At 32.3% G+C, this 27,014-nt stretch overlaps 1 protein-coding gene and 1 pseudogene across 1 annotated transcript; both read right to left on the bottom strand.

Moving 5' to 3' along the window:
* Nucleotides 1-8,913: 8,913 nt before the first annotated feature.
* On the bottom strand, nucleotides 8,914-10,628 carry LOC148240095 (cytochrome P450 71A9-like). Its single transcript, XM_088211914.1, has 2 exons — nucleotides 9,660-10,628; nucleotides 8,914-9,579 (listed from the first exon to the last, which is right to left on the bottom strand). The coding sequence occupies exons 1-2, from the start codon at nucleotides 10,560-10,562 to the stop codon at nucleotides 8,947-8,949; spliced, it is 1,536 nt and encodes a 511-aa protein (XP_088068040.1). The 5' UTR covers nucleotides 10,563-10,628; the 3' UTR covers nucleotides 8,914-8,946.
* Nucleotides 10,629-17,874: 7,246 nt separating this feature from the next.
* Nucleotides 17,875-18,670, bottom strand: LOC148240094 (cytochrome P450 71A9-like; annotated as a pseudogene).
* Between the last annotated feature and the right edge of the window lie 8,344 nt (nucleotides 18,671-27,014).

Raw genomic sequence — 27,014 nt, 5'->3', positions numbered from 1 at the left:
CTCTCTCTCTCTCTCTCTCTCTCTCTCTCATCTGTGTGTGTCTACTACGCATAGGCGACAACGCATGAGGTCATGGTTGTCGGCTTGAGACAATTTTTGGCAGTCGAAAAGAAGACATTTGATGTGGTAGTTGAAGGTAGAGGTGTTAAGGTTTACGAGAATGGAGAGGGGTTTCAAAAATTTATATTCTGCCAAAAGAAGGACATCAAATGGCTGCTACAAAGTTTTAGGGAGTTTAGATTGGGTAAGGAAGAGGATGCACAGAGAAAGAGCTGAAGTAGTAGCTGGAGAACACTTTAAATGGTGCTTAGCAGAAACAGAAACAATAATTTTTTGGTGTTTTTCTGAAATGAAATAAGGATCTAGGGGTGAAGTGAAAAGGTTGTTTCTACTTGAAGGGATAAGGCTGAATGGTGGTGGCATATAATGGAAGCTCTCCATGAGGTGGCTAGAGTGACGTGGTTCCACCTTATTGGGTCATGAAGAAAAATCATGTTCTGACATTTGAAGTTGATGTAAAAAAAAAGTTGTTGGTTAATATGGTTTGATGCCTAGAATATGAGAACGAATTTAATTAAGGATGAAGAAGCGTTGCGAAGCCTCATTGGTCGAAATTCTGGCTCGACCTGTGCAGGGAGGGAACTGAGTAAGAAAGGAGGGGATGACAAGTCAAAATGGAGTGAGTCAGGTTATTTTGAATTTTAAAAACAATCTTGGTGCAGATCACATAAAGAGCGTTAGGCGAGAAGCTCTTGGGAAAGTGAAGAGTGGGCCAAAGCTGGGTTTTTTTGGGGGCTGAAAAAGGTAAATGGGTGGACCATGCCGACCCTAGCAAGAAACTAGGGCAGAAGTGGGTTTAAGAGGAGCAAAAAGTCGATGATGAGGGAGAGGAAAAGTCCAAGGAGCCTAAAGAAGATATAAAGGGGAGTGAAGATAGAGAAGGGACAGATTCTATGGAGGGAGATTCTGAAGTAGGTGAATGAGAGGAAGAATGTGTGGAGGAAATAGTGGCTTTAGGAGATATGTTGTACAGGGAGACAGAGAGGAACCTGTATGACATAATGGTACTAGATGATCCAACTGTAGAGGCCCTAAACGTGATCCCAATACAATGTGGTGTCCTCCATGATACTAGTGACCAAATTTACATAACAGATGAGGGGTGCAAGTTGAATTTATACTCTAAGTGTGTTCAGAGAAATTTTCTAAAAGTTAGTAAATTATTTGGGGTTTCTTTTCTGGGTTAGAGGATAAAAAACTTAGTTTGATAGAGGAGATTGAATTGAGGAATTTAGAGGAGGAATAATATAAAACATTAGTGAAATCTTGTAAAAAGATGTAGGGAGAGGGGGAATGTACTTAAAAAGGCTTTAGTGTTTAGTTAATTATGAAGGAAAAAAGAGCAATGGGAAGGGGGAGGGGGTTTTATTTAGAGAGTCAAGTTCATTATTGGGAAAACTATTTCTTGGAATGTGAGGGGTCTGAATGACCGAAAGAAGAGGAGTGTGATTAAAGGGTGTATTAGAAGATGAAAGTTGAATGTGGTGTGTTTTTTAAAAAATAAATAGAGGAGATTAACCAGAATATCGTAAAAGGTTTATGATAGAATAGAAAGGTGGATTTGGCATTTCTACCGACTGCGGGTGTAGCTGGAGGTGTTTTAATTATATGGGATGGGTGGATTTGGCATTTCTACCGACTGCGGGTGTAGCTGGAGGTGTTTTAATTATATGGGATGGGGATAAACTTAACTGTAAGGAGATAAAGATGGTTAGGGCATCTTTAAGTTGTTTATTTGAGCAGTGGGGTGGTGGGGAGCCTTGGGCATTTACAGGGTGTATTATAGGGGCACTAGAGAAAAAAAAGATAGGTTGTGGAATGAGCTTCATCAGTGTAAAGTTAAATGGGGAAGAGATAGGTGGTTGGGGGTGACTCTAACATGGTGTTACATAGTAAGAAGAGATCGGGGGGAAACATAAATATAGGGAAAATAGAGGAGTTTAAGGAGTGGATGGATAAATTAGAATTAGTTGATTTGCCACTAGTGGGTAGATGAATGTGGTTTAATGAGAAGAATAGTCCTTTATGGTTGAGAATCGACCGATTTTTAATCTCTAACACTTTGCTTATGTAGCTTGCATTTCTTAATCGAAAGGTGTTGCAACAGCCTATTTTCAATCATTTCCTTATTTGTATTATTTCAGAAGGTATCATTTAGGGATCAGGTCTGTTCATATTAGATAATAAACGGATTGGATCGGAGGGGTTTAGAAAGTTAGTGGAAGAGGTATGGAAGTCCAAGAAGGTTAGTGGCACGACCAGCTATATTTTCGCATCCAAATTAAAAGCACTGAAAAATAAGATTAAACTTTAGGCCAAAGAAAAGGAAAGTATGGCTGATATGATTATTAAGGAGAACCTTAAGGAGCTTATAGTATAAGATAATATAGAAATGGAGAGTTTATTGGATAAGAGTGCAAAGGAGAGGAGAGGTAATAAAAAAAGAGATATACTTACCAGCACGACTATGAAAGTTATATCTTAGAGATAAAAGGCGAGGGAGAAGAGGCTTAAAGAGAGAGATAGAAATACTAAATATTTTCATTGTTTAGCTAATTACAAAAGAAAAAATAACTATATTGAGGAGATGTGCATCAATTGAGAGAGGATCAAAGGCAATCTTGACTTAAGATAGAGACTATGACTTATTTCCAGAACCTTTATAAGGAAGATGAGGGTCAAAGGCCTCGTCTGGATGATCTTTTCTTTAAACAGATTAGTGTTGAAAACAAAGTTGGTTTAGAGGTTCCTTTTATGGAAGAGGAGGTTTTAGTTTATTTGAAGGAATGTAATGGGGATAAGGCACTAAGTCCTGATGGTTTTCACATGAGATTTTATTAGGAGTTTTGGGAGGTGATTAAGGAAGAGGTGATGGCTACGTATTGGAATTTTCATAGATGGGGTTCTTTTATTCAATCCATTAATTCTACTTTCTTGGTGATTATAACAAAAATTATAGGTGTCAATATTATTAAGGATTTTAAACATATTAGTCTTGTGGGTAGCCTTTATAAGTTGATTGCCAAGGTGTTGACTACAAGAATGTATAAGGTGCTAGGTGAGTTATTTGAGAGAATCATAATGCTTTTACGGCAAGAAGGCAAATACTTGATGCAGTTATGGTGGCAAATGAAATTGTTGATGATATGGTGGAGAAGAAAAAGAGGGCATCCTTTGTAAAATTAGCATGGAGAAGGCCTATGATCATGTATGTTAGGATTTTGTTATGTATATGCTTAAAAGGCTTGGTTTTGGAGGAAAATAAAGAAAATGGATTTTGACTTATATCTCAACGACATCTTTTACTATTTTGGTGAATGGTGGACCATCATCTTTTTTTAGAGCGTCTAGGAGCCTTTGACAAAGGGATCCACTGTCGCCTCTCTTAGTCCTCATAGTCATAAAAGCTTTTAGTAGGTTAATGGATAGGGTTGGTGAACTGAATCTTGTTAAAGGCATTTTCATAGGGGTGGAGGCTTTTTTGGTGAATGTTTCCTTTCTTTTCTTCGTGGATGATGCTTTTATCTTTTGTGAACTAGATTTATCCTCTCCGTTGCACTTGAGATGTATTCTTTTATGTTTTTGGTTGGTGTTCAATTTGAGAATTAATATGAGGATGACATAAATGATTAGAATTGGTGATAGGAGGGATGAGCTACAATTGGTGGAGGATTTGGGATGTAAGGTTAACACATTGCCCATAAAATATCTTGGGCTTCCACTTGGTGCAAAATTCAAAGAAACTAGCACTTGGGAACCCATAGTTGACATGTTTAAGAAGAAGCTAGTGGGATTGAGGAGGAATTTTTTTATCTTAAAGGGGGAGGCTTATTTTGATCAAAAGTACTTTATCTAATTTACTAATTTATTATCTCTCTATATTAACTATTCTGTTTAGTATTGCAGTTAAACTTAAAAGGATCCAATGCAAATTCCTTTGCGGTGATGACGAGGGGAATAGGAGGTACCATTTAGTGAGGTGGATCGATGGGAAGAAGCCTATATTAGAGGGGGGGGTCTTGACCTTAGATCTATTGCTAAGATGAATTGTGCACTTCAAGGCAAATGGTTGTGGAGGTTTGTCAATGAGGAGGGAAAACTATGGAGAAAGGTGGTGGAGGCGAGATGGGAGAATTGGAAAAGGGATGGAGGGAGAAAGGGAAAATATAAACCATATGGGATGAGTCTCTTGAAGATTATTAGTGGGGGTGGCAATAGATTTATGAAGTACGTTAGGTGGCAAGTTAGGAAGGGGGGATTCGGTTTTGGCAGGATAAATGGTTAGGTGAGGGTAAATTAAAGGACAGGTTTCCGAACATATAATCCACTGCTTATGAGAGAGATATCCTAGTGGAGAATGTGTATGAGGGTTAAGGGAGGGAGGTTGGAATACGAGGATCAATGAAAATTTAAAGGATTGGGAAGTGGAAGAATATTATAACTTGCTCTGTTGTTTGACCAATATTAAGTTGATGGATAATGGTGACAGCAGAATTTAGAAACTTGACAAGTATAAGGGCTTCTCAGTGTAGTCCTATTAGAATTACTTACGCAAAAAAGAGTGTGCTTTTGAGCTAATAGCACCTTACAATTAGATTTAAAAATCAAAATCTCCTCCCAAAATGTCTTTTTTCACTTTGAAAGCTACTAGAGGTAGTATCCTTACTATTGATATGTTGAAGAGGAGATGCAACATTTTAGTAAACAGATATTATCTTTGCAAAAGTGTTGAGGAATCATGAAATCATATCTTACTCAATTGCCCAACTGTTTACAATATTTAAACAATTGTCTATGGGATTATAGGGATTAATTGGTTTATTGCAAATTTGGTTGGTAAGAAACTGTGGGTGTGGTGGGGTATATGCAAAAAAAGAACTTTTATTCTTAGTTCCACTTACCATTTTTTAGATAGTTTGGAAGGAAAGAAATACGAGAGCTTTTGAGAATATTAAAACTGATTTTGTAAAAATTAAACATAGATGGATTGACACTTTTGATTCTATTTTGTTAGGTCATGACATGAAAGATTGAGAAGAGATTGGGATGGTCATTAACCACTTGACTAATATATAATTATTTGGTATACAAGTAGTACCCCCTTAGTACTATTGTCCATTATAATATACTTCTCTTTTATTTTTATTTTTACAAAGCTATCGTTAACTTAAGAATCCTGTAATTTCATATTTTATATACTTTTCTACCCAACTAGTTATGTCTCTTTCCTTTTTTTATTCTTATTATTCTTTTAGCTATTACAAATTTTATTCAATGTTTTACATCATAGTATCCATCTCATTCTTCCCTTATAGTCACTATCAAACATTTCTATACTCTTTAACACATGTTCCCTACCCAAAATCAATTCATCATTTGAACATAATATTTCCATACTCTTTAACACATGTTCCATACTCAAAATCATCATCAGAACATATTTCCATTCGAATATCATACATATCTATCAAATTTGATAATTCATAATTGACCATTTCGTTTTTAAAATTAAAGTTTCTTTTTTTTAATTTCATCGCGCGATATCGTTCTTATCGATAATCATTGAGTAAGGATCCATAATAGGGTTCACCACATATATGTACCCATGCACCTTGCCCCTCAGATACATGCTAAATGGATTTCCTCACCTTTTAAAAGACTCTTTTGTTTCAATTACGTTCTGATTCCTTTATACTTTATTTCTTATTTCAAAATTGAGTATTATTATTAATGTTGCAATTTCTTTTTATTCCTCATTTATTACTCCCCCTTTTTTTACAATATTTTTTAATCTATTTTCATTTCCCATTTCCCTCTTTATTTATTATATAGTATTGAAATTCACATATAAATTTAAAATATACTCGTAGGTTTATCCATTTGTAAATTTGATGGCCAATTTTCTAGGATTTCCATCTCAAACCAAATATTAGAATATTTGCATTTTTATACACTATTGTATTTTAAATTTATAATTTAGGAACTAATTTTCTAATATTACTGTTTCAACCCATATGTTTGAAATATATTTATAAATTTTAAACACTTTCACATTACAAATCAAATATCTAATTTTTTATTTTTAGAACTTCCCTTTCATCCTGAGTATAAATATATATAATATTTCATATGCTATCGTATCTATAAAAAAAATTAATAATTTAGGATTTCCTTTTTAATCTATGTATTTAAAATACTTACAATTTTTACATATTTTGACATTTAAATTTATAAATATAAAATCTAATTTTTATAATTCCTATTTCGCTCCACATATGAGAAAAATATTCACAATTTTCTACCTACTCTTGTATCCAAATTTATAAATAGAAAAATTTAATTTTCTTAAAGTTATCTATTACGCTCATGTATTTTAAAGTTTTTACAATCTCACCCTCTGATCCATCTCCTTTTCCCTCATAGTATTCGCACACCCATTTTAACATGCATACATCTATGTTCATTATTTCTCTTATATCGTACGAATGCATTTAAATCTAAATAATACATCACTTCATAAAAAATAATATCTAAAAATTAAATAACACAATTGAGCTTACCAAAAATATATTTATCTACCTCCATCAACACATTAGCTTTCAAACAACATACATTTTAACTATTTATAACCATACTTTGATTAATTACGGAGATCTACTAATATATCCTTACCAAAATCGACATGGACTTCTAGTCACGATCAAAGCTTCCTCACCTTGAGTTCGAGATTTTCTCTCTTCATGTGCATAGAAAATCCATAAAATCTATTTTAAAAAGAAAAAAGAAGAGAAACAGGGGAGAATCAGCTCATGCTTACTGGTTTTTTCCTTTCGATGCGGCAGCTCCGCCCTACTCCTCTCTTTATCTGGTGTATTCTCTCTCTTTCTCGCTTATGTAGTAGGATCTCTCCCTCAACCCTTTCGGTCTCCCTCTCCTCTTTCACTCCCACCGCCCTCCCACCCTTGGATTTTTTCAGTCAGAAAGAAAATATATATCAAGTTGAGAGTAAATTTGGCCCATTCATTTTCAGTAGTTAAATACTAACCATTAGATCTCTCATCTTCAATCGATCGGGACCATTTAACATTTAAAATTTTCTCTTAGTTGTATGATCTGCCACACGATGTACACGTGGCACGATTGCAATCACCCAGTGCATTTTTGAGTGGTTCTCTATGTGTCGCTCACTTATTGGTTATGTCAGACACCTTAGCTGCCGAGGTGTTGGAAATTTTTAAAATTTACAGTTTTACTCTATTTTTTGAAAATCCTATTCATTTAAATCCTTTTTAATTCACGAAATTTTTCCTAATTTTCTAAATCTTTTTCAAATTAATCTATGTGATCTTTTATTTGATTTTATTTTTATTATATATAGATTTTTTTCTTAACGTTCGATTTTTGGCATTCTCTCTTATTGTATTCTATTTTAAAATTATTTAATACTTTATTTTCTATTAACTTCTTGCATGCAAAATAGATTTTTTCATTAATAACAATATCAAATTTCGAGATTATTATTCTCAGATAATTACATCCTAACTCTTAAGAAGTTTGGAGTAGAAGTTAGGAGTAGAGATACCAAATGGTCGAAGTCGAATTATGTTTCACATAATTTATATGAGACCCATTATGTTTATTAAAACCCAAACTAGTCAAATCCAGGTTAGGCTTAATAATTTTAGCACTTTCATACACTTCAAGTTTTCGAAGATATTTCCATGCCAACCCAAAAAGAAAAAAGATCTACCCTTTCACCCTCCTAAAAAGATGGAAGGGGCATGAAAGCTTCCTTAGGAAGCTGAAGAATAAAATGAGAGAGAGAAGAAAGAAGAGAAGCTAACCTGTTATAACATTTTTCTATGACCCCGTTTGGCTTGGACCTAATATTAAAAAGAAAAATTGTATCAGAATAAAAAAGAATAGTTGGGTGCATTTAAGGTGTGTAATAGTTTAAAATTGTATTGGACTTGACTGGAAGTGAACAATGAGGTTCGGTCTTGTTCGGCTTGAATAAGTTTTTGTACCTCAATTCTAGTTCAGACCTAGTGGCCTGAATATAATTTTTTTAATTAAAAAATTTAATAAAAATCAATCTTAATTTCTAAATACGTAAATTGTAAATCATTAAACATGGCAGAATTAATATACTTAACTGAAACAAAGAAATTGAAACTCATTAAAAAAAATTAAACAAATAAATGAGAAAATTCAAAATTAAATAATATACAAGTTAGTATATGTCAAACTTTCATTCATAAATCATATACATCCATTTTCAAATTTTTTCTTCTATCTTCTCGACATCATTAGATACACACATCATCATATTAAGATCAAATCATGACCATCCATAACATGAGTCAGCTTTCACTCTTCAAAATTTAAATCATCTATAAAATAAATCATCATCATATTAAGTTATGTTAAAAATCATTTACCAAAACAATTGTTTTAAGCCTCTCTTCACGATTTTAAAGAAGAATAGTATTTTTTCAGTATATATATTTATCATATATTCTTTTTTTAGAAAAGCAATACAAATATAATCTGAGAAGAGTAATATATATTTTTAAACAATACACTCTTTTTTTTAATTTATTGTTGAGAAAATTTCTCTTAATTATAATTAGAGGCATTCTTATTGGGTAAAAGCTATAGACAAACATTAAGTAAAAAATATATATTTTTAATAATGGTGATTTAAGTACATTAAGTAAAAAATAAAAAAATGAAAAAAATTAAATTCAGTTTGGATATTATTTTAATAAAAATTCATTTATTATATTTCATTAGTTAAGTAATACTATTACATTTTAAATTTTAAAATACCAATAATTCCAACAAAAAATATTTAGTAACTCTAACACATTTTTTATATTTCAATTACAAGAGAGCAATATTAGAAATATTCAGAGTCTTGGGTACAAGGAGCAAAGGAGTTTTCTTAAATACTGCTAGCCCAAACACCTCTTCCATGTCTACATCATCTCTTGTTATCCCATCAGGTAATTCCCAGTTAAAACGATACAGTAGATTTGCAAGGATAAGCTCGATTAATAGTACACCAAAATTTATTCCAGGACAACCTCTTCTCCCTACCCCAAATGGTATAAACTCAAAGTGTTGTCCTCTAAAATCAATTGAGTTATCCAAGAATCTTTCTGGCTTGAATTCACTTGAATTTTCCCAATACTTTGGCTCTTTTCCTATAGATTTTGCATCAATAAGGACCCTTGTTTTACTGGGTATTGCATATCCCATAACATGAGTTTCCTCCATTGTTTCTCGAGGAACTAGAAATGGGACTGGTGGATGGAGTCTAAGGGACTCCTTGATTACTAACTTAAGGTATATTAGTTTTGAAAGATCATCTTCTTCTACTATCTCTTTTTCTGAATTCACAGCTCCTCTAACTTCTTCTTGAACTCTTTTCATAGCCAATGGGTTCTTAATCAGCTCTGTCATTGTCCAAACCAGTGTGGAAGATGAAGTATCAGTTCCTGCAATGAACAAGTCCTGCATGCATGCAAAAAATTATTATGAAAGTATAGATATAAATTATATTAAGGCGATCAGGAGGAGATTAATATACATACCGAGAGAATACCCTTAATTTGTTCATCAGTAAGAGCTGTTTCATTACTTGAATCCCTTTTAATCCGAAGAAGTACATCGACAAAATCTTCATGCTCTAATTTAGATCTTTTGGGATCAAGATGATCTTGCATTACTTGATCATAGAGCTTGTCTAGCTTTCTGAAATTCTTCTCCACTCTTGCTTCTAATCCACTAAACTTATTTACCCATGAGCTCATCCATGGAAAATAATCTGAAAGACAATCTTCTCCTAACAGTTCTTGTATTTGATGCAAAACTTTATCAAATTCATTTTCTTCTCCATCACTATACTTTTTACCAAAGATGATACGAGAGACTACATTATTTACCAGCAAAAATGTCTGTTCATTAAAATTAACAGGCGACGTTGACAAACGAGCTATAGAATCAAGCGTAGCATTCATCTCTTCTTCTCTCACCTGCTTAAAAGATTGGATCCTCTTCGAACTTAGCAGCTCTAAGATTGCAATCTTCCTTACCTTCCTCCAGTAGTCGCCATAGGGTGCAAAGGAAATACAGCTGCAATTGTAACTCAATCTGTTTGCAACATATAGTTTAGGTCTTCCAGAGAAAGTAAGATCGTTGGTTTTGACAATATCTCTAACCACGTCGGTAGAGGAAATTACAATAGTTGGTATGGCTCCTAATTGCAACAACATGACGGGTCCATATTGCTTTGACAGGCTCTCAATGGATTTATGGTTTAAGGAACCTACTAATTGGTGAAGGTTTCCTATAACAGGTAACGTTGCAGGACCAGGAGGGAGTTTGACTGATCTTCTTTTCTTCTTCTCTTCGTCAAAAAATAAGATATATAAGATATATACAGATGTAAAGAGAACTGCAGCCGATACTATCAACAGAAATGGAGAAAATGTCATAGTGTTTTTTTGGAGATCAAACAAACGAGAGACATACTACCCAGTTCGTCCAAATTAGATATATATATATGTGTGTATGTATATATAAAACTTCACTATTATTTGTATTTTAATTAAATATATTTTGAAACAAATAAATTCTAAAAAAGTGTATTTGTAAGAATGAATGTCATTGGTTCTGGTATGGAATCGATAAGATATGGGAGGCTCTCCTGTTCTGGCAACCGACAATGATAGGAGATGTAACGCCCAATAATTTTAAAATTTTATTATTATTATTATTAATTTTATTTTTATTTATTTTATTTATTTAGTTTATTTTATAATTTTTAATAAAAATAAAAATAACAATAATTGTAAAATTGGGTTAAAATATTATTTGAATTTAATTGAAATTGATTTTGAAAAAAAGGGGTAAAAATTAGGATTTTGGGGATATTTTTGAAAAGAAAATCGGAAACCGGGGGTCAAAACGCAATTTAGAAAAATTGTGCCCCGTCAGCGCCACGTCAGCGGCCCAGTCAGCAGTCCTGGCCAACCAGGACCTGCCGCGTGGCAAGACCACGTCGACCCGGGAACGGGCCACATGGGCGATCCGCGTGCGCGCGATCGGACGGCCCAGATCAAGCGTGCGCACGGACGGCCCAGATGCAAGCGCACGGACGGCCCAGATGCACGCGTACGGACGGCACAGATTCAATCAAACACGGACGGTCCAGATTTAATCAAAATGGACGGCTGTGATCAAAAGACAAAATGGTATAAATAAAACCCCACACCTGACCACAAAAACCCTAGCCGCCTGCCCTCGCCGGAGAAGACGAACCAGACGTCGGAGGAGCCAGCCGCCGCCACCCGCCGCCGTACCGGGGAGTTTTCAGACCGCCAATCGAGGTAAATTTCATACCCCCAGCTCATTTTTCAATGCTGAGTTCCCCTGTGGCCAAATCGGAGCCAAAATCCAGGCCAAACGGCCGGAAAACACGATCGAAACCCAACAGCACCGCCGCGCCCCTCCTCGGTTTTTGCCTCCGATGAGGCCCTTCCCAGCCTCCGTTTGATACAATTTTTATATCACCGTGATCACCATTCTTTTCTCTACAGGTTGATCGGAGCCAAATCATCAAAACACGAACCTTGCCGGAGAGCCGCCGCACCCGAGAGCACCGCTGCCGGTAAGCTTCAGTTTTTCGTAATTTTTTGGCCCCCCGAGGGCCCTAGGGTTGTTTTATCACAGGGACCGATGCAAGTGTGGCCAAATTCGGCCGAAAACGGCCAACCCGATGCGAATCACCGCCGCTTGCGGCGGTGCCATCGCCGGAGCACGGCGGAGCCGCCGTGCCGGAATTGCGATATTGGCCGAAAGGAGCCGTGGGTCTAATTTGGGATTTTTTGGGACACGTGCAGGTACCAGTAGTGCGTTTCAGTTCCCTGGAAAAAATTCAGGGAAAATTAGGGACAGCCTGTAGTCCCACTGTAGAGCCGTAGTCGAACCCCGAAACAAGTAAGGACCCCTCACCCTATTTCCTATCACGGTATTAAAGTTCAATAAATGATAAAACGGTATTTAATGAATCAACAGATGTGTGAAATTGTTTAAGGTCGCTAATGGAGCCCGAGTCTGGTGTGTTTGTCGGTTAGCTGTTGTTTGGCCTATTTTACGATTTTAAATGCGGTATGAGGTCTGATGTTTTCATTTCATAGTTTCGTGTGCATATTTTACTGTTTTATTAATTATGGGTTGAATGACTGAGAACCCGATGTTGTATGTTGTCTTGTTTGGCATAAATTACTTGTTTGCTTGTTTGTGTGCGAATTAATGATGCTGACTGGGGAAAAGGGGAGTGAAAGGTTATGTAAATTGATAATTGCATAATGTGGTCAGCCTGACTAGATATTCTGAGAGATGGTGGACGGACCGGGTCCGTAGGGAACCCTACCGGGATTGTGGTCTCTCATACCGGACGGGGTATGGAGACCTTATGTGTTTTGGCGCCCATACCGGACGGGGTATGGGGACGGCCCGTTTCACCCTCATACCGAACGGGGTATTGAGGTTTATAGTTTTGGCGCCCACACCGGACGGGGTATGGGGACGGCCCTGGAATCTGATTACAAGTGTTAAGGGTTCACGGGTAGCGGGACCCCTATGGATCCCCATGGATACTAGTAGGCTGGTAAATGAGGAAAAATATGTTGTGTGATGATTGAATTGCAAAAGGCGTGATAAGTATTATATTATACAGCTCATAAGATTTCATGATGATGATAATGTTATTGCTTTTGTATATTATTTTATGAATTTCACCGAGGTAAGTGGATAGTAAAGGATTTTATTATTGATAAAAGAATTTGTTGTAAATTATGCTCCATTGGTCTTTTTGTATTTTCTACCCACATTTACCTCCGTGACGGTGAGATAGTGTGATGTCTTTACTGGGCTGGTGTAGCTCATTCCTTATTTAATCATTTCAGATCAGGAAGACATTGTTCCCGAGCCCGTTCCGCAGGAAGACGGCGAAGGGGACGCCTGAAAAATCCGTAGTTATATTTATAGTTTTTATTTTCGAGTTTCTCTTTTAGTTAGTTTGTTCTTTTATACTTTGAGCACGTTTCTGGTTTTAGTGTAAGAGATGTTTATCAAAATTTTTATTACGCTTCCGCATTTGACCTTTTTAATACACATATTTCATTTTAAAATTCCGGGACCGTTACAGAAGAGGCTTTCTCTGTCATATCATTTGATTAAAATTATAATAATTCGCATATGTTAGATTCCTTCATATATCTATATACGTATATTTAAGGTCCTTCAAAGCACTCCATTACTGGGGAGAATTTGGCAAAATACAAGATATAAAACTATCCTTGAATTTAATTTAAATTCAAACTTATAGAATTTGAATAAGAATAAACATAAATCAATTTTATATCTAATTTTAGTTGCTTTTTTGTGATTTTTATTATTTTTTTAATTTTAATTAAGTAAAAAAATAACCATAATAGTATTGAATTGGATATGAAAGTATAAAAAGGATATTATTTATAAAAAAAAAAGTATATGTTAATAGTTATGTTTAATTTTTAAATTTTCCATTTTGAGCTTTAATTATTGAATTAAATCTCCTTATTATTTTATCTTCTTTTTTAAATTGAAAAAAAAAATTACATGAAAATAGATTTTGTAGATTCCATTTTTTTTTTTTATTATTAATTTGAGATTTTGAAACTGAAGTGAACAGGTTTATTGTCGTGAGGTGTGAGAGAGAGAAAGAAAAAGTACAAAACGGTGCGGTGGCTTTGTCTTGTAGCGCGTGTAAGATAATTGTGAGAAACGGTGGGGATGGAGGACAGCTGGAAAGACACCCAAAGTTATTGGTAATAGTATTTCGGTACCTGTAATTTTGTTTTATTATATTTTGGTACTACATATTATACAATTATCAAATTCGTTTTAATTTACGTGTAGAAAATAGAAAAAAAATATATATATATATGAGAAATGACATCAAAATTCGCTTCCTCCACAAGTACGAACTGAAGATTTTGATATATATAACTTGTTCGAATAATATTTATATTTATCAGCCTTATATTTAACATTTTTAGTAAAATATAATAATAATTGATTGCCAAATATTTCATTATTTTAAACTATTTAAACAAATTTTTATTTTAAAACTAAATATAAATAATCTAAAATAAAAAATTATATTAAAATTAAAATATATTTTTTAAAATAATTTAAATCGTCAAAATAAGTTTTAAGAAAGTATATTATTTAAATAATAGTATTAATTATTTATTGTTATTATTCAATTTTTTTATTTTAAAATTTATTGATTTTATAAGACAATTACTTCAATATAATATTTTATTTATATTTAAAGCAGCTTTTACATCCAATTTTATTAAATATTGTATTGATTTTACTTCAAAATTATTTTACTAAAAATTATTTATTAATATTTATGATAAGCAGTGATAGATGTTATTGAATAAAACATGTTATATTAAGATATTATAAGAATTTTAAAGTATTACTGGTTAAAAAAATTGTCTTAATTTACTAACTTTTCTCTTATAATTAGTTATAATTATACTATTTCAACTATTAGCTGTGAATAAAATGAATTCTTATATTCTATATTCATTTAATGAAATATAAAATAAAGATCTATAAATATCTTTTTAATTATATTCTCTCTCTAGGTTGCAACCTTTTCCATTTTTCTTCTAAGGTTATTTCTTTTGTTTTTTGTTTTTTATTTTTTGTCTATTTATTCTTTTTTTTTTTGTCTATTTCTTCTCTTTTCGTGTTCATATTTAAAAATTTGATAAAAAATTTAAAGCCAAGAGAAAAAAGAGGTCTTCTCCCTCTATCATATCTTATTGTTAAAAAAAAAATAAAAAAACTACTTAACCCAAAGCCCAAACTTTTTTTAAAGGTAGTGTTAGAGTGCATTCCCTTGTTCACTTTATTTTGTTCACTTCCTTTTTTGGTGGGAGCTCCAAACCGATCTTCCTCGTATGATTGCCTTGACTAAGAGAGGTCACTTCCTCTATTTTCTCGAATTCAACCTTATGTGTCCTCAAGGTGACAGAGCATATTCAACAAGAGGATGACATTCTTTGAATCTCTTATTCAAGTCAATGTGGGATGGTTACTTCATTACCTATGGAAAACAAATTCATAAGAAAGTTTCATTCTCCATACATATTAAAAGACTCAAATGCTTTACTTTTCTATCTAAGTTGGTTATTTGATGTATTCAATATGGTTATAACTTGGATTGTCAAATATCAGTTCTTTGTCATAACCCCCCCCCCCCCCCCCCTGCTTCTTTGATAAGCTAAAGAAAAAGATGAAAGAGAGAAGGAAGAGGTGGCAACATGTGTATGTGGGGTTGCTTTATGGTTCTCTTACTTTAATTTAGCCTAACTTGGTGTAATATCCCTATATAATTGGGCCAACTTATATTTAAAATTTGCAAAGAAAAACTATGTTGGAACAGGATTGAGTGGTTGGATGCATTGGATCATGAGTTTGATTGCAACCCTTACTTAAGAGATTAATAGAAGATGAATTATGTGTAGAAACATGCATTAAATGTGCATAAATTTTATTATTTGGTACTACAAAATATATTATTAATGATATTGATTATGTAAGTGAGAAAATTATATATAATTTGAAAGGTATACTAGAGATAGTTATAAAATTATGTGACAATTAAATTTTTTATTGAAATTGAAATAGAGAAAGAGACGTGATACGTTAAATTATTTAGAAAAAATGTGATTTAATAAATGAGTATCAAGTTTTTTTAAAAAAAAAATCTTCAACAAAAAAATTGGACTAAGATTGATATTAAAATGATACTTTTAGAAAGCGATATTGCATAAGAGTCTAATAACAAAACCACAATATTATTAAGAGATGGATATTTATATTGACTGTTGTATATTCTGTGGTAAGAATGTTATAGAGCTATTTTAAAGAGGTAAACAAAACAAATATAAATAACAGACTTCATATAACTCATTTTTGGTTGTATGATTAGTATTTTCTCATTTCTTCCAATATAGACTCGATGCTAAAAGGATATCAAAATACTAGTTTGATCTTTATGCTATTTTAAAATATTTAAATTAATTATTTTATTACTTTTTTCTAATTTTGGTACCAGCACTTTAAAAAAAATTATATTTTAGTCTCTAACTATTAACTTCTACTAAAGAAGTACCACATGGGTCCAGGTTGGATACGTAGTATATTGTGTTTGTGTCATTATCTATATTAAATATCACGTATTTAACAACATGACATCTGACGTGGTATTTTTTAATTATTACAATATAAAGCTTATGTAGGTAAAACAATTAAACTAATAGAAAATCGAGCTAAACTTATATTTAATCCTAAATTCCTAATTTTTTTTTTGAAAAAATATCCATTTGAATCTTGAGATTTTCATCTCCAATATCAAGATTCAAATGAACTTGCAACCAATGGAAGAGCTACCTTTGAGGGTTTGAAATTCAATTCGTGGAAGAATATGTTCAACGGAAGAATTTAAAGCCACTCGATACTCAATTCAGAACGATGAAAAACAAGGTTGAAGGTTACATGTCACATGTTAGGGTTAGGGCTTGTCTCGATAAAGACTAGAATGTTTTCTGGAAGGTTGATTCCAACTCGAATCTCACTAAGGGTCTCACTATTTTGCTAGTCCAAGGGCTATCTGAGAGGTCTATGTCGAAAGTTTTGCAAGTTTCTTTGAATTTTGTGGTGCTCCTTGCAGCAGAGCTTAATGCTGTCAAAGAAGAATATGTTTTTAAACGTGTTAAGGTTAATGCAAAAGAAGACCCTTAAGTTTGTTAGTGGAAGTCTAGAAGGAAGGTTCTTTTTGAAGATCAAATTCGACGACCAAAAAAGATGGTAGCATGGGGAATCTGAGTGGTGGATTAAATGAAAATATTCTAACAAGTTCGGAAAGTGAAAACTGAGTTACAAGCTCAAATTCGATAAGAAATGTAAATGAATAGAATTCCGATCACTTAAGGAGTAGAAGGATAAGGAATAGAGAGAAGTTGGAGAAGGATCTCAGTCTTTTTGGATCACAAGTAGATAATATATCGTATCGAAATCGAAAATTTAAGGGATTTAGAATTAAATATCAATTTAGTTTTTTTTTTTTTACTTTTGTTGTAAGAATTAAAAAAGTTATATCAGACCAACGTGATATCTAACATGGACAATGACTAAATAGAATATACCATGTGTCCAAGTTGAGTCTACGTGGCACTTTCACCAAACATAATTTCACGAACATAAAATTTTCATTAATTTAGGCAAAAAAATAAAGTAAATAATTGATTAAAACATTTGTAATTACTTGTAAAACTTTGAATTCTTTCTTTTCAAAAATCAATGAAAACGTAAATATAGCTCTCATTAAAGTTTTATTTTAGTCATACAACATAATATCTAAATAATTTAAAGAACTCATATGCTTTGTAATTACAGAACTTGAAATTCTCATGATGCAAGTTTTATATCCAGAATTTAAAAATAAAAAAATAATTTATGAATTCAACTCATATATATATTCATATAAGAAAATGTAAGTACTTAACATAAATTGGTAGGTATTTAATGCTAAATACTTTCATATAGATACTAATCCCCTAAATTTCTTTTTAAAATAAATATTGAAAAACTACTACATTATAATAACTTCACAAAGAATGACAATTGTTTTAAGCTTCTCTTCATGATATTAAAGAAGAATAGCATCTTCTTCAGTGTATATATCACATATTTTTTCACAAAGCAATACAAATATAATCTGAAAAAAAATAATACAAATACTATTTTAATTTTGAACAATACCAATTACAAGATTAGAAAAGTTGAGTCTTAGGTACAAGGAGTAAAGGAGTTTTCTTAAACACTGCTACCCCAAACACCTCCTCCATGTCTACATCCTCTCTTGTTATCCCATCGCATAATTCCCAGTCAAAACGATACAACAGATTTGCAAGGATAAGCTCGAGTAGCAGTAGTCCAAAACTTATTCCAGGACAACCCCTCCTCCCTATCCCAAAGGGTATAAACTCAAAGTGTTATCCTCTGAAATTTACTGAACTATCCAAGAATCTTTCTGGCTTCAATTCACTTGGATCGTCCCAATACTTTGGGTCTTTTCCTATTGATTTTGCATAGATAAGAACCCTTGCTTTATTGGGTATTGTGAATCCCAGACAGTAGTTTCCTCCATTGTTTCTCGAGGAACTAGAAATGGGAATGGTGGATGGAGTCTAAGGGACTCCTTGATTGCTAACTTAAGGTACATTAGTTTTGAAAGATCACCTTCTTCTACTATCTCTTTTTCTAAATTCACAGCTCTTCTAACTTCTTCTTGCGCTCTTTTCATAGCCAATGGGTTTTTAATCAGCTCTGTCATTGTCCAAACCAGTGTGGAAGATGAAGTATCAGTTCCTGCAATGAACAAGTCCTGCATGCATGCAAAAAGTTATTATGAAAGTATAGATATAAATTATATTAAGGCGATCAGAACTTAGCAGCTCTAAGATTGCAATCTTCTTTGCCCCCCCTCCAGTAATCACCATAGGGTGCGAAGGATATATTGTTGCAATTGTAACTAAATCTGTTTGCAACATATAGTTGAGGTCTTCCCGAGAAAATAAGATCATTGGTTTTGACAATATCTCTAACCACGTCGGCAGAGGAGATTACGACAGTCGGTATGGCTCCTAATTGCAACGTCATGATGGGTCCACATTGCTTTGAAAGGCTCTCAATGGATTTATGGTTTAAGCAACGTACTAATTGGTGAAGGTTTCCTACAACAGGTAACGCTGCAGGACCAGGAGGGAGATTGACTGATTTTTTCTTCTTCTTCTCTTCATTGAAAGACAAGATATATAACATATATATAGATGTAAAGAGCACTGCAGCCGATACCATCAACAGAAACGGAGAAAATGTCCTGGTGGTTTTTTGGAGATAAAAGAAATGAGAGACGTATACCCAGTTCGTCCAAATAAGATATATATGAATATATAACTGTTAGTTCGAACCCATCACCATAAAAAAAAAAAAAAAAGTGATGTTGTGTGTGCATACGCCCATGAAAGAAGAGAGAAGGAAGAAAGGGAGAGAGAGAGCAATAGAAAATAACATATATGTATATGTATTGTATACATGTATATATATATACGTTAGCGGCCGCCTCGCGGAAAAATATATATATATATATATGTTGGTGGCCGCCTCGTGGAAAAAACAAAAACAAGGGCATTCATTTTGTTTTTATTCTTTTCTCTTGATCATCAGTTCAAGTCCACCAAAGTCAAAAACACTCATTCTTTGCAATCAATTCATTCAATATTTCCCTTTCTAGAGGATAAATTTTTCTAATTTCAATTGCGTTGATGTACTAATTACCTTACCTTAAAATATTTGTTTAAGAATTTACATTAAAAATAAGATAATTTAAACTATTAAATAAATTTTAAGAAAATATATTATTTAAATATTTGTAAAAATTATTTATTATTATTATTCATTTTTATTATTTTAAATTTTTTTTAATTTTATAAAATAATTACTTAAATATAATATTTTGTTTATATTAAAGAATCTTTTACATCAAGTTTTATCAAATATATATCGATTTTACTTTAAAATTATTTTACTTAAAGTTATTTACTAATGTCTATGAAAAAGAGTAATAGATATTATTAATAAGGCATATTAGATTAAGATGTTATAAGAATTTAGACTATCACTAGTTAGGGAAGTTGTTTTAATTTACTAATTTTCCACTTATAATTAGTTACAATTACTATTTTAATTATTAGCTCTATATAAAATGGATTCGTATATTTTATATTTATTTTATGGAATAAAGATTTATAGACATGTTCTTAAGTATATTTTCAATCTATAAATATCTTTTTAAGTGTATTTTCTTTTAAGGTTCTTTCTTTTGTTTCATTTTTTTTAATTCTATTTTCTTTTTTATATTTAAAAATTCAATAAATAGTTTCAAACCAAGAGAAAAAAAAAAGGCATTTTTCCTTCCTCCTTCCACCGTAGATGAATTTTCTAGGTGATCCGAACACTCACATATGCTCATATATATCTATTCCTGTTTGAATTAGATTTCATATCTCTATCTATGTGCAAATTCATGACAATACCCACTAAATTTTAGCTATACACACTCTCCTCCTTGATTCTGACTAAATGAGTAAGATTTTCAAGGCATTTACACTATATACTCTTACCATATCTGTAATGCCCTGCAATTTGACCAGGGAACCATAGTCGTTGGACACTAGCTAATTCTCCAAATTAGCCGGTCACAACATAATGTAAAATAGAAGTACATCTACTTATCCTTTATAATATTGTTATAATAATTTACAAATTATGAGGTATTAGAAAAAATGAAACATACTTGAAAACAAAACAAAATGCAAATTTTCGAATTTGAGCACTATAATTTATGCTTTTTTATATGAAAAAGATGAAAATTTGAATGGGGTGAGTAAAAACAACATGCTCAATAGGTCTACCTAGTAGACTATACCATAGGCATGCACATACAGTACACAATCAAACATACATATAAAGCTAATCTTATCATTTTAAGAAACCAATGAGTTTCAAACAAGTAGAGTTTTAATTCTAAACTATAAATCCTAGAGTTTAAACATTCCTAAATTTTTATTTGATGTTTGATATAAATTTTGTTTTCATACTATTCTTTCTAATTTCAATTTTCGCTCCAATCGCATGCACAATATTTAACAGAATAAGTACCGTTTAGAGATCTGGATCCACACTATCACATCAGCAGAGACAATACAATCATGCACGAATTGGTCACAATAGTTTTTTCCAGGTGACCCAAAAAAGACATATATCCCAACCACGTCTAGAAGGGCTTTCATCCACTCATTGACAGGGTTCACCTGCCATTGAATTTCAATTATATTGTTCTTATGCATATTTACAATTTTGGTTTGAGATGTTCTTTGTACTTTGCTTTATTCGTACGATTGTTTTGTTTTCTTGAGTTTCATTCGAAGACTTTACATTCCTTATTGACTTAACCTTGTTTTGTTCAATCTTTCATATACCTTAAACTCGATCATTCTATTTATTTTTTCTTTATTTTAATTTAAGCATTCTAATTAATCTAAGTCTTATTTATTTGGATGTTTTGAGATTTGTATTTATCTTGAGATTTTAGATTGGATGTGGGTTTATTTTATCTATCCTATGGTTAGTTTTGTGATTCGTTGTCCTTGTTTAGTCTGGTTGTTTTAATTTCAATCTTTTTCGTTTCACTTCATTTCCTTATTCATCTCCTAAGTTTTATTATTACTTGTAATTTAAATTTAATTAGTTATTGTAATTTAATTTATTAAGATTTTATTGTTTTACCTATCTATTGCTATGCTTGAAATTTAATTAATGAATTTACTTAATTTAATTTAACACATCCCGGGTCCATTGTCTTACTAATAATTAATTCTTTGATTATTTTCATATAATTTATAAAGTGTTATGAAATTAATTTAACTAGGGTTTTAAGTTTTAATTTGTTTAGTTGGTTGTTGAAGTTAAATTGTTTATTTTTTATTTATAGAAATTTATTTGTTTAGTTCACTCAAGTCATTCTTAATCTCTACAATTTCTTTATATGCAAATCATACATATTATTTATTTATGTTGCTTTAACTATTTTCTTATACTTACTGGTCCACATTCAATTTATTTCCTACTAATTTACAATGCATTCTTTCCATACAAGTTCAAGCTTCACTAATCTCAAATTCATCCATTTGACATGCAATCTTACAACTATTCTAAATCACTCAAATCATCATTTCACAACCATTCAATATAACAACATGCATAGATGGATCAAATAACACATGATATGAATAAAAACAACACTTCACAATTTTATAAGTTATCGAAATTGATCACTAATTACAAATTTTTTTATTGCTTAACTTAATTTAAAAACCTCAAATTTTTGAAGCTCAAAAACATTTCATTTTCAAAACATCCAAGTAAGGCTTGGGGTTAGCTATTAGATATACTTACCCTCCATTTCAGATGACAAACACTCACTTTACGATCCTTTAATGCTTTTACCAATTCCACTTTTTCCTATGTGAAACTATATATAGTTTTAATAGAATTTCTTATGAATAAAATTAAAACTTAGTTACTAATTATTTTAAATTTGATCTAATCCTCATTAACTAAAATAACTAATTAATTTAAATTAAGGGCTGCTAAAAGACTAATTTGGGAAATTTGCCTTGAACTGGATTTGAAATTCCATAAGGAAAACAATACCAGTTTATTGAATGAAGTAATTGGACTAGATCTACAAACCCGCAATAAAGACAATAATGTTTTTTACAAGGTCGAGTCTAGCTTGATTCTCACTAAGGGTCTCACTACTTTGTTGGTTAAACCCGTCTCAGAGGTCTATGCCAGAAGTTTTACGAGTCTCTATGAATTCCATGGTGCTTTTAATAGAGCTTGTGAAGCTTATAGAAAATAATAATTTTCTAAATTGATGTGAAGGTATTTTACTCATATTTATACAGTGAGGAATTATAAAGATAAGAATAAGAAAATAATTTGTTATAATTTTAAAGGAACAAATATACAACATATGTTAAAGCCTATGAAGGAATAGCTATCTCATAACGCCCCCTCAAGTTAATGTCGATTTGGGGAGGAGATGAAGTTTTTGCCAGAGATAGAGAAACCAAGAAGTGAGCAATGACTTGGTAAATATGTTACCAATTTGGTATTCAATAGAGATAAAACGAACACAAAGCTGACCTGCAGTTACCCTTTCACACAGAAAATGGTAGTCAAGCTCGATATGCTTTATTTGAGCATGAAATACAGGATTTAAAGAAAGATATATTGCCCTAATATTGTCAAACCAGGGAATTGATGAGCTTGAGGATGAAATGCTAAGCTTAGATAATAAACCTTGAAGCCATGTCAGTTTTGAAGTGCCATTTATTAATGCCTTGTATTCACTTTTTGTCGAGGATCTTACAATAATGGGTTGTTTTTTCGAGACTTAAGAGATGAGGTTATACCCCATGTAGATAGCATAGTCATTAGTGGAGCGATAATCATCTTGACTACCACCACAGTCACTATCAGTGAAGCACCTAAGCTGACATGAGGAATATGACTTGAAGAATAAGTCATAAGATATAGTGTGAGCAAGATACCTGAGTATCGTTTTACTGTTTTCTAGTGTCCATCAGTGGGAGGGTACATGAATTGACAAAGCTTGTTCACCATGAAAGATATGCCTAATTGTATAATAGTGACATAATGGAGTGGACAAATTATTCTTCTATATTGAGTACCATCAGTAAGAAGCGTGTCATCAACTTTACAGAAAAATCATGGTAATTAGCATTGGACAACCTTTGACATCATTCATACTAAGTTGATCAAGAATATTAAGGAGATAGTTTTTTGGTTTAAGAAGAGACCATCCTTAGTACGACTGACCTTTATACCAAGAAAATAGGAGACTTTGCCAAGGTCTTTAACTAAAAATTCACGTTGAAGTGATTAAATAATATGTTACATAACATGTGTAGAAGAGCCTGTGATAATGATATCATTAACATATACAAGAAGAAAAACAATAGAAGTTTTTTACTTGTATATAAATAAAGATGTGACATCCTTTGAATCATGGAATCCAAATTAGAGTAAAAGGTAATGAAGCTTCTTAAATCATTCCCTACGAACCTGTTTGAGATTGTATAGAGATTGAGCAAGTTTACAAACATAATCTATTTTGGAAGGATTAACAAATCCTCTTGGCTGGTCCATTTAAATATCCACATTTAAATAGCTGTGCAGGAATACATTGAAAACGTCTATTTGTTACAACAATCAACCTTAAGTAGTAATATAGGCAACAATAATGCGAATGATGGTTGTTTTGATCACTAGACTAAAAGTCTCTTTAAAATCAATACCAGATTGTTAGTGATATCCTTTGGCAACTAAGCATGCCTTGTATCTATTAATTGAGTCATCCAATTTTATTTTTTTTTTATCTTGTACACCCACTTATTCCCAACAGCATTAACATCAGGGGGCTTTGGCACTAAATTATAAATATTTTTAGTTTAGAGTGAAATGATTTCTTCATGCATTGCATGTTGCTGTTGAGGTAAGGACTTAGTTTAGGGGTAGGTTTATGGTTCTGTTTAAAGATAGTCTACTTTATTGTTGGATTTAAAGGTAAGGAAAGAAGAGTGTTTTGCAAGAAATATGAGACATAAAGTCACGGGATGGGTTCGGTTAGGATATGGTGATCAGGTAACAACATGATTATTTGGTAGTTAGTGATTTGATAAGTCTAAAATAAGATTTAGGTTCTCAAGAATAGGAGATAAAGGATTATTAGAATTTCGGTTAGGTGAGGATATACAGATATCAGGAGCGGAGGATATTTGAATTTCTGGTAGGAGAAGATAAGAAAGTATTAGGTGGGGGAGATTGAGAGGATAAGATATGATTGTTTTAGTTGATGATAAAATGGGGATGCAGTATTCAAGGAATCATATGTCATTGAAGGTTGAAAATTAGAATAAGTAACCACATCATATTGGAATTTAGTGGATGAGTTCTAAATATTAAGCCAAGCTGAAGAAAGGGAGGGAGGCATGATTTGCATAGAGTCCTTATGTGACCGAAATAGAAAACTGCTATCACCAAAGGTAACGTGTTAGGCTATGTAGACTTTACAAGATTATTTGTTCAAGCATATGTGTCCAAAATGATTAGTTGAAGGACCCAAATAAATGCATAGTTGACTTTTAAAAGAAAATTTGCACCAATTATAGGGTTTTTGTAAGGTAAAGACATTTGAACAAAAAATGTATAATTTTTAAAAATTAAATTATTTGTGAAATAATTTAGTATGTGAACTAATACCATTCAAAATTTTAGTTAGCAATAAATTGATAGCATATACAGCTGTTAGAAATGCAAAGCCATAACTAAAAAGGAACACCACTTTGAGCTAAAAACGTGAGATTTGTGTGTCAACAATGTATCCAATATTTCTTTTAGCAACTCTATTTTACTCATGCATTTGGGGACATGTAAGGCGATGGAGAGTCCTATGTTTAGTAAAATAATGGTGTAATTTTTGGCATTCACCGCCCTAATCAAATTAATGAACTTTGATTTTTGAATTGAATTGATTTAAACAAAAGATTTAAATTTGAGAAAAAAAATATAAACATCACTTTTATTTTTAAGGAAATAAATCCAGGTATATCTAGTGAAGTCATCAACAAAATAAACAAGTATCAAAAACCAAGATTTGACAATGTAGGTGAAGGACCTCAAACATATAAAAATGCTAACTTTAGAGAAGCTTGACTATTATGAGTGATTCTAGGAAGACTCAATTTTGACATTTTCCCATAGTGCACGCAGTACACTTTCAAGACAAGGAAGAAGTACTTGAGACTAGATTATTTTTCCTAATTATTTTGTAATAAACATGGAATTTGAGGTGACCCAATTTTCTATGCCAGTCATTAAAGGCCAACTGTACCATGTTTGCCTCCTTCACAGCTAGTTGCGGCATGATATAAAGACCATCCTTGTTTGGTCCCTATAGCAACACTTCTTTGGTTGTTTGATCCTTAATAAAAAAGGAAGAATACCAAAATTTAAAATAACATTTACTATCAAGAAAAAATTTATAAACTGACGATAGATTTTAAGTAATAGAGAGAACTTGAAAAATATTATTTAACAAGAAAGTTTTGTTAGGGCGACTAAGGTACGCATTACTAACATGAATTATGTCTAAATCTTGTCTATTACCAATTCTTTTTTGAGCGTTTCCTAGGTTGGGATCTGCAAGATGCAATGCTATTAAACTAGGAGTGACATGTTAATTTATTCCCAGTCAATAAGCTAAGGTGCTTGCTAGGTATGATTGGGATTTGCAATTGCTGAATGCACAAAGTTGACCTTACCACCAGTATTGGATCGTGGTTCATACCTTCTCTTACACCGACCTATGATGTGACTACATAAATTATATATTTAGCATGACCCCTTGTTTTTGCATTATGGGTGTAAGGAGGAGAATGATTGTATGGTGATAGAAGTTGTAGAGGTTGATGATGAAGGTGTGAAGGTAATACAAGGTTGATTTTAAACTTTTTGAATAGCATTTACAACTGGTAAAATATGTTAATTATTGAGCAGTATCTCATGAACCATGAGATGAGCTATGCATTTCATTACATGAAATTGGATATAGTCTTAAATTAAGAGCAGTGATGAGATAGTGATATTCACTTCCTGTATTTCGCTAAATAATAGGATTGAACTCAGAAGGTGTGATAGTTTGACCCGCATAGATTAGTTCATCAATTAGAGACTTTACCTTTTAAAGGTATCAATAAACTGTCAGATAATTTTTCTCGAGTTCTTCAATTCAACATTGAGTTGCAGTTGCCTAATATGTGAAATGGAGCCAAATGTATTGGCTAAGGCATTCCAAACCTCGTGGAAGAAGGTTGTGTCAATGACATAGAGGAAAACCTCTTTGGATAGGCAAGAGAGAAGCCAACAAAGTAATGTTTGATTTTTTTGAGACCATGTTTCATAATTTTGGTTTAAAACAGTTTCTTCAAGTTTGTTAAGGTTTGGTTTTTTTTTCGGTGGAATATGTAAAGAGCCATCAACATATCCCATTAATTTTTTATAGTTTAAGAGGTGTAGGGATTGTGTTTTTCAAGAAAGATAGTTCTTACTTATGAGTTTAATGGAGAAAGAGTGATGAGAGGTAGTGACGATGTTTTTGGATAGGA

Source organism: Carica papaya, chromosome 9 (genome assembly GCF_054855325.1).
Source record: "Carica papaya isolate Zhongbai chromosome 9, ASM5485532v1, whole genome shotgun sequence".
In the NCBI taxonomy this organism is placed as follows: domain Eukaryota; kingdom Viridiplantae; phylum Streptophyta; class Magnoliopsida; order Brassicales; family Caricaceae; genus Carica; species Carica papaya.
This window is presented reverse-complemented; position numbering and strand designations above follow the sequence as displayed.

Excerpts from the sequence above, each read along its gene's own strand:
- LOC148240095 (XM_088211914.1), bottom strand. The coding sequence starts at position 10,562 with ATGACATTTTCTCCATTTCTGTTGATAGTATCGGCTGCAGTTCTCTTT. Across the intron at positions 9,580-9,659 it reads AAATTAAGGGTATTCTCTCG|GACTTGTTCATTGCAGGAAC; the intron begins GTATGTATATTA and ends GCATGCATGCAG.